We start from the raw sequence: 10000 nt of genomic DNA, 5'->3' as shown, positions 1-10000 counted from the left end.
ATGTTGCTGTTGGCTTGAGATCCATTGTAAAGCGCTTTAGTGGATATTACGCTATGTAAATGCCCATGCTTAATGAATGCTCATGTTTCATATCTCAAAGTAAAATATTAACCGAAACTCTAATCACCATTAAACATTTAATGTTTGAAGAACCCATCTTTTAAGTTTGGCTAACAATTTTCCGAGATTACGGATTTTATGAATCGCAATGCATAATAATAAAAACATAGAAAAGTAGACAAGATTAGAATTTTATTATATTTGAATTTCCTGTGTATCAGATTAAAGCCATTTGAATTATGCTACTCGACTTCAATTATTAAGAATACATTTATATTCCGTTCTGCTAAAACACTGAACAGTTTAAAATTGCAAACTCGAAATGCTGAAGATATTAATGAATTTTAAAATACCCTTGGTTGGGAACGTTGTACTTTAAAATATATGTATAACTAAACGTATATAATGTGCCAATAATAAGAATTGATAAAAAAAAAATTCTTCTATGTTCGTATCTGTTTCTCCCGATGTGCACTGATTACCCAAAATATTATCCATTTCATCAATCAGACCTGCATATAAGTACACGTCGGTTTATCCCTTTTTTATTATTATTATCTCAATGCAGTGTGTAATGCAAAATATATTGTTACTTCTATTTCAAGAGCATTTAATGAACAATTGGTCCATTTTAAAGCACTATTATGATATGATACGATAATAGATGACAATTTCAGACGTTTTTCTGGTGAGCAAGATGTGAATTTAGAAAGTCGTTGAATTCTAAAATAAATAAATAAAATGGCTAGAGAACTGCAGAAAGACAGAAATGTATGTAATATAGTCATATACTCAATTCTGTTTTCTCTAAAAAAAGAGTAGGAGTATATTAAGATAGCGTGCCAATGATTTAATGCAGTGGAACGTATAATAACATAACATATCATAATAAGGGTTGCTGGAGTTAAAGGCCTTTAAATACCCGGTGAAAAAAGGAAAAGTTAGGGTCAAAAAAATTCCCAGATGTGATCATAACTACGAGCATAAGCAATCAAAAATATATCAAATTCATATTGCCAATTATGGAACTCAATGTCGATTGCATTTTTAAATGATTATATATATTTTAGTCTTTGGTTATAAATTTCAAACTGTTCCATGTTTTATCCGTCCTTATTAACTAATTAGTTAAATACTCACAACATCCACCAGGCAGATATAACGTACTAACACACAACACCATATGTAACCTTGAACGTTTATAGTCTGATTGATATGATTTCGTGAGAACTTGACGGGTCTACTCATAAAAATTGACTGGCTAAAAACAATAACAAAGAACTGAGTGACGTCAATTTCGTTCATTCCATAATAATTTATTTTTCCCGAATGATTGTAGAAGAAAAAAAATTGTATTTGTCTTCGCTGTTGATTTTAAATGGGAGTACTTAAAAAGTGTATTGTGGTCAATTTGATCAAAACTATGGACAATTTTGTATAACTGTATAATGTTTCAAATGATAGAAAATTATCTGAATTTTAGCTATGTTAAGCATTTCATCCAATGTCAGTTATTGTTTTCAGGAAAATACCCCTACAGTAAGGGTACCGCTTTTTAAAAAATCAGATCGCATTGATTGTTTTCCCATTTATTCAACAACAGTATTAGAAAAAGCCATTCTATACTTTAAATTAATGAACTTTTGTGAATTGTTAAAATGAAATAGCTAGTCTAGCAATAGAAAATAAACACCAAACAAAAATTTTAGAAGATTGTGCATCCCTATTTTATATGCCTTAGATAATAATAATAATTGCTAAGTCACTTTATTTCGTTCGTCAACTTTTCCTTATCAAATTATATCGATGAATTTGAATATCCTTCATTTTGTCTAGCAGTTTTCAAACTTGAGACTTCTTCTGGTGGTGGTGATGGTAGTTGTAGTGGTAAAACTTGTAGCCATACATAGAAATGTATATTAATTGTTAATATTTAAAAAAATCACTACATTATACATAGAATTCCTTGAATAAAAATACGATTATAAACACCATACAATGGCTAGGTAAATTAGGCACTGACTATCTATCATAAAACAACAACCATATATAAAACACCTTAGCCTTCTCAATATCCAGTTCCCTGGTCACAATTTCTTCAGTAACACTGTTGTTGTTACCCATTTCTGTGCTGCCTCCTTCACATGTAATATTTAGCACAATGATCAAAATATCATCACCTGATCCCCGTTCGTTTAACACGAAATCAATTACTTTTACCAATATAACAACATCAGACACTGCACGTATAATCTATATACTACATATCATTCACTGACAAAATACATTTATCTTCATTGTATTATGGTCAGAAAAATTATACTTAAAATATGACCCCAAACTTATTAAAATGGCGCTAATCGTGTCAAATAATTTAAAATCTGAAACTGCAAAGTTATCTCAGGTTTGATAAATTTAAAAATTAGCTTGGGTCATATCTTTGTCAATAGATGTTTCCAGTAAAACCCTTTTTTTTTCTGGCGACAAAAAAAAAGTGTTTCTGTCAAAGTATGGGAGATTAGTATAAAATCAAATCCACCGGTTACCATGTTAAAACGATAGTAATAAATCAGGTAGCTGGTCACAGGATTTGTAAATGAAATCAATAACTTTTGCATTGATTATTAAGTCAGTCGTATCAAAGCTGTATGAGTGTAGTAGCATGTAAACATATTATAGATTATACACTATAACCCTAGGGAAGTATATTACAGTGCTTATTTTCTTTGTGAACATGGCAGTTGCTTAAAATATAGACATATATATAGTAAAGATAAACTCATTATTATTATTGTTATTATTATAGTCATCATCATCATCATCATCATCATCATCATCATCATCATCATCATCATCATCATCATCATCATCATCATCATTATTATCATTATGATTATGATTATTATTATTATCATTATCATCATCATCATCATCATCATCATCATCATCATCATCATCATCATCATCATCATCATCATCACCAGCACTATTATTATTATTATTTTTATTAATATAATAATATTAATAATAATAATGATAATAATAATAATAATAATAATAATAATAATAATATAATAATAATAATAATAATAATAATAATAATAATAATAATATATAATAATAATATATAATAATAATAATAATAATAATAATAATAATAATAATATATGTTTTTATTATTATTATTAGTAACACTATTATTATTATTATTATTATTATTATTATTATTATTATTATTATTATTATTATTATATTATTATTATTATCATTATTATTATTATTATTATTATTATTATTATTATTATTATTATTGTCATAATCATCATCATCATCATCATCATCATCATCATCATCATCATCATCATCATCATCATCATCATTATCACCATAAGGAAAATTATTATTATCATCAACATCAAATTAGAAAAGTATCATCAATATCATTGTCTTCATAACTAAATTGTATGTACAACAGACAGGAAAAATCATCATTCAACTACGATCATTCTAGAAACAGAGCACCAAGACAAAATTCTAACTCTTTCTCTTTTTATGGCGATCATATTTTTTTACAAATTATCTTAGATTAAAGAATATCACCAGTTCGTTTCATTCCATGAAATAAATTACGTAAAATGTATGTAGAAAATGACCCGAACTATCAATTAACCAATTCAGCACAAGACAGAGTAATAACCAAATTTATGAGAGTCAATAGTAAATTGTTCTCTTCAATATGAATATTAATCACTTATGTTTGTTTGTATATATATATATATATATATATATATATATATATATATATATATATATATATATATATATATATATATATATATATATAACAAACGATCTTTTTATAAAATTCACAAAACAATCGTTTTGAAGCCTAAAATAATAAAAGAAATTTTTCTAACTTGTTTAATAAATTCAATTTTCTATTTGACTTTGGTTAGTTAAGATCAATAATTGCTTACCAAGGGATAATTTTTATGTATAAGCTGATAAAGTTATGTCAGATAATCAACCATTATAAAAGTTAAGAACGATACATTCCATTAGATGAAATGAAAACAAAAATGTTGATTATGGTTTTAAGCTTTAGCTCGAATTAATATCAAATCATTCGATCGCCATCATAGGAAATAGGATTATTAGTTATCGGCTTGATACATGGGTTTTACAATGTATTGATTATACATTAAATGATATTAACTAAACGGTGTATGACGGATTACATATTTCCTCTTTTATGACATAATAAGTTATATACATTAACCAAACCATACTCACCATCATTCTAAATGCGCTTTACAATTATATGATTCTCAACGCTTCAAAACGGTGTTGCGTACCAGATTGAAAAAAGTGGACACACAGCTAAAATGGTCATATAAATGTTGATCTTTGTAGCCTCTGTATCACTAGGTGGTTGGAGTATGAATGAAACGGTAGCGTAGTGATGTGTATAAGTCGAAAGCCCCGAGGTTTTGAAACTAGATTATGCTTTGTTTGTTTCAACGTTCCTTTGTTTATTGCTTTGCTGAAGACGACTTTGTATCCAACTCGTCCACTGTCTGTGCTGTTCCCACCCGAAGCCTTGCATTTTCACCTTTTCGTTAATGTTTTTAAGATCCTGGCCAGACAGCCTACCCTGTCCCCAACAACTCTCTACTTTTCTCATTTTTTTCATTTTAGGAGTGGTCTACTCAAAAGTGATCAATCTTTCAATCACCAACAATGCTAAACAAAAGCGCTGCATGAGAAGAGTACCGATTTATGCAATTTGCTTTGTTCACATTTTGAAAGAAAAAATTTCTAAAATTTCTATTCATCTTCAATAATATCACTCTTTCTGTTAGTCTTTCTTTCGGACTTGTTAGCGATAAATATTGGGACTGCAGTTCCAAAAGAAACACTCTTAACATGAATCATCACAGGAACAGATCGTTAGAGACATTGTATGTTTTATAAACAATCTAATTTTCTTATTATTTATTTGGCAAATTGGATTTTTTTTGTAACACAAAGGATCCGAAATCACGGGACCAATCGTCACCAACTTTTTCATGGTGTTTACAATTGACAAGAATATGGTTTGTGTGTATTAGGCGATTGATTAGACATCGTGATGATTTTATAAAAAATTCAAATTTGTCTTGTAAAATCCAATTGAAAACAGAACCATCATTTTTAGCACGTGGGTTTGGTGTCAACCTTCCGGTTAGCGAGTGTAACAATGAGGTGGAAGTACTTGCATTGAATTTATACCACTTAATGGTTCCTATCATTATTTTGAATCCAATCAATTTCTTATAATTTATATCAACCATTTTATGCTCTTAATACTGAGAAAGAATTCCACAATAAGTGAGCAAGATATGTAAGATATTAAATGCAGAAAATATCTCTCCGTACCCAAACAAAAACTCCGTTGAGTTCTCTTACAAGTAAAAGAAAATGCATTCTTAATTAAGACAATATAAGTTGAGTTCAAATTTTAGTCAACATTGAATTTTGATTTGATCGACTTATCATCACGCTCATTGAACTGTTACCGTTCGTTGAACGGACAGCAATGCTTGTATATATAATATCTTCAAAGACGACCATTAAACGTAATTTAATTATCTTGAGGCTTTGTTTTGATTATTGAAGCTAATATGAAACTTGGAATTTATTTCTATTGTTTTATTATAGAAAACAAATACAATTTAAAAAATTGAATTTGAATAACAAACCCAACTCAAAATTTGTATTTTTTATCATTTTAATCTAAAATTCTCTATTCGAGGCCTGATTCATAGCGACATAATTCTGTTTTGAGACGTCACATATTTGGAAAATAACAATTTTTGTATCGGTTAAAGACGACTTATATTCAAATGTAGTTCATTGCGTGGTCACCATAAAGATATTGAAGCTCTCCAGGAAATTGGGGGTTTCTACTTTTTGTCCTATTGACACACAAATAGTCCATAGAGTAAATAGAATATTCCATTTAACAAAAATGACCCAACAAATTTGTGTAATTCTGAAGTAAAAGAAAGTTGAAAATGCAATAAGTCTAAGCTGTGAAAAATGAAAAGCAAGTAAAATATTCCATTAAAAACAAGACAAAAAAATTGCGAAATTCTGAAGTAAAAAAAAAGTCGAGAAAGCAATAAACCTGAGTGTAAAATGAAAAGTTGTGAGAGAAATTAATGTGATAATCAACTTGTTTTTTTTTAATAGTTTGTTGGTAGTATTGCACGCCAGTTTAATGATTGTGTTAATAATACAAGGCCACAGAAGTTGCTTTTCATCTTGAAATATGATCTTTTGAAAAGTCTAGTCATAAAGTCAATATGACATTTTGGTGCAAAATATACCGGATCTTTCAAACTTAATGTCCTTATGAAGATATCGAATATCACAAACTTCGTTCAACATAAAATATATTTGTTTATCAACTAACATTTTGGAACCAATCTAAAAAACAGCTACAGTTGTTTCAACTGAAAAATACATATCCACTAGTATGGTGAATTTATTAAAAGAGATTCTCGAAATGACCTCCTTTGCGTCCCATACATTTGCGTACTCTTGTGATGAAATGATGATTGGCGGAAGTTCGTGAATAGATAGTTCGTAGATGACGTCAATCAGGTCTTTGTTATTGTTTTTTGCCATCCGCATTTGTGAGTAATGCTCACTGAAAAGTATTAACCCGACTATAAACGTTCATGGATACACACAGTTTTGTGTGTTGTCCGTTATACTTCCGGATGCAATGTTATGAGCTTCTTAGCCAAGCGCATACTATCTATACATCTGTAATCTTGCACATGATATTTGGTCTTTTAAATAACCCCAAATTTAAAACAAATCCAGAAGGTGCTTGTCGGGGCTGTGAGAAGCGCAAGGACACTCCGTACAACGGCTAATGGCACGATCACCATAATTAGCTCGGATCTAGGTCAAGGAATACATTGCTGTGTGGGGAGCTGCACCATCCTGCATAAACCATTGCTGTTGTCCTTCTTCCTTGCCACACAAATAACAATCTGCAGTAACTGTTTGTGTCTCTCCATTTTCATCACAGAAATGGCCCGGGTGATAGCCTGAGCGCTTAAAGCCACCCACACTATTGCTTTTTGCACATATCGATCTCGTTAGAGGACTTCGTATGGTCGCTCTATTGACCAATGGAAAACGTTACGAGAATTAATGTTTCTAGTTAGATTTAAAAAATGTGGTTCATCGCTGAACTAACTGGTTCTTAAAAATTCGTTCTTCCCCATGTTTATTAGAAACCACTGACACATGTTCTTTGTTGGGAAATGTCTGGAGTGATTCCTTGATTGGGCTTCATTATAAGATTTTTTTTCTTTAAATATAGGATATGTTGAGCTGTTTGACAAGCCCAGTTCATGAGACCGTCTACGTATAGATAGTATCCGCTTGGCTAAGAAGCTCATAACATTGCCATCCGGAAGTAAAACGGACGAACACACAAAACAGTGTGCAACCATGAAAGTTTATAGGCAATTTAATACAGTTTAGTGAGAACTGCTCATAAACGCGGAGGCAAAAATCAATAACAAAGACCTGAGTGACGTCATCTGCATACTATCTATAGACTTTTTCGGTGACTCCTTGACAGAATTTCGAACTCTTGCCATTTTCGTCAGTGGGTGCACTTCTTAAGATCTAACCCCCTTCTTTGAATGGCTTCCCGAGAGAAAATCACTGTGGCTAAAACTTTCACACCATCTTCTGATTGTCTTGACATACGGTACTCTCCATTTCAACCAGGAATCAGTTCGGCGGTACTCCCTGCAATATTCTAGTTGAACTTTACTTGGTGACTTCAGATGCAAGTATCTTTCAACACAAAACGTTTTTTTTTCTGTTGGTGTCCAAGACATGACTATTGTATTGGCAGCTTTTACAATAACAAAATCAAAACAAAACAAAAACATGATGGTGCAATATGACCTCTAAATGTTCATGTTTACTTCCTTTAAAATTTAGCGCAAATTGAAATAATGAAATTATAGAAAATTTGGTGAGGGACATTAAGTTTGAATATCAAAACATCCCCCTCCCCCATCCCGTCCCCCTCCCCCCCCCCCCCCCCCCCCCCCCCCCCCCCCCCCCCCCATCTTATGATTGATTTATTCTAGTTATGACCTTGGTTTACATATCATCTCATTGTCGCGTTCTCTCTCTCTCTCTCTCTCTCTCTCTCTCTCTCTCTCTCTCCATTTCTCTCACTCTCTCCTTCCCTTGCACACACACACACACACACACACACACACACACACACACATTTACCTATAATGTTTTAATTATAATGCCAATGTAATCATAATATTATATCATTTTCTCGTTTAACTGAAGAATGACAAGGGATGAAAAACGTCGTTTAATTTGTTTTGTATCTTTTATAAGAGTTATTTTACTCCATTTATTTTACTAATTAAATTTGAAACAGTAGGTATTCAAAGATTTTAAAAAGATATCACCACTTTTGGTTTGATAATTTATAGTATAGCACTATATCTACTTAGTGTCTCTCTCTCTCTCTCTCTCTCTCTCTCTCTCTCTCTCTCTCTCTCTGTGTGTGTGTGTGTGTGTGTGTGTGTGTGTGTGTGTGTGTAAGGATATGGAAGTACGTGTATTGTTTCTTCTCTATTGTATGTGTGCACCTCTTCAGTCTATTGCATTAACCAGTTCATTTCCGTACTCTGTAAAAAATGTTATTTAAAAATGTGTCCAGAAAACACGTCCTTAAAAATGTCGATTGATTTAAATGACCATCATCATGGCAAAAACTCTCAAACCTGGGACTTTTGAATGAAAATTTGGATGACTGTTTCGTTATCTTTTTTTAAAGACGAAATGGAAGCATGTACATTTAATTTAGGTTTGAAGACGTTACGTTTTGTTTGAACGGATCATTTGTATTGCAAATTAGCTGCAGAAATTAATCCATGAACAAATGTGTTGCATCCCTGTATCTAATGCGAACGGGTTTCCTCTCTGTATCATTAGGCAATGTTTCTCGTTTATATTTTCTTGGCTGGACAGTCCTCGATTTACTTCCTGGTTTAGTCGGGACAGTCGGCGTTACTTTTCCAACCCCCTCCCCCCTTTTAAAACATAATATTATTTTACACTCCATAATCTACATAGGTCCCCATAGTTCAGTTGGTAGAGCACTCGCTCTATACGCAATGGGACTGAGATCAAATCCGGGTGAAATCAACATGTTTTTCTTACTCCCTATCCACCCAGCTAGGTCTGTTAAATCTGGCGGAAAGTACTTTGCGAAAGACTAGCTTCCTATCAAAAGGGTAGCAAGCAATTTATAGTACTTTTCATGCTACAGGAACCGGGATAGACTCCGATTCCATGGGTTTTATGTCTCTGACGGATTAATTTAGGCGGAATGAACACACCTTTGAAAAAACCCCTGCATATATCTGGAGGTGTACACAGATAAGGTCACCATATCCTTAACTACATTTCATGTCCATGATTATAATATGATACGGGACGTCCAGTTTGTTCCGTGTTCTTATCTCTTACTAATGGTTCGCTTGTCGTCATACTTGATGTTAAATGTGACGACATGGAGAACCATTCGATATCGTTTTGAACTATTTGTAATGTTAAATTATTTAATTCAATCAGTTAACTCAGCCCGCCCACAAGATAATAACAATATATATCCTCCAGACAGCCAATCATGCCTAAGTAGGTCAAGGGAAAATCGTCTAGTAATGTTACTAATTATAGTCAAAGACGGTTTCCGAGTTGCAAAAATAACGGAAGTGAGATAATTATTATGATCTTTAATGTAGTTATAAAGGTCTTTAAAAATTTTAAGGACGAATTTCATCATGGCGGCTTTGGGTAAGCTATATAAAAAGGCATGTCTCTTTGACTCCTT

General features: G+C 31.9%; 1 protein-coding gene across 1 annotated transcript in view; it reads right to left on the bottom strand.

The window, feature by feature from the left end:
• The window catches only part of LOC144968413 (sulfotransferase 6B1-like), a 12837-nt gene extending 10501 nt beyond the window's left edge, over positions 1-2336 (bottom strand). Inside the window, exon 1 of the mRNA XM_078906733.1 lies at positions 2119-2336. Coding sequence (XP_078762859.1) covers positions 2119-2184 — 66 coding nt within the window. The 5' untranslated portion in view covers positions 2185-2336. The remainder of the gene's footprint in view (positions 1-2118) is intronic.
• Positions 2337-10000: the final 7664 nt, after the last annotated feature.

This window comes from Berghia stephanieae, chromosome 3 (genome assembly GCF_034508935.2).
Source record: "Berghia stephanieae isolate SIO BIC M18660-M18661 chromosome 3, UCSD_Bste_1.3, whole genome shotgun sequence".
Lineage (NCBI taxonomy): Eukaryota > Metazoa > Mollusca > Gastropoda > Nudibranchia > Aeolidiidae > Berghia > Berghia stephanieae.
The sequence above is the reverse complement of the archived record's forward strand: the minus strand, read 5'-3'. Positions and strand labels throughout refer to the sequence as shown.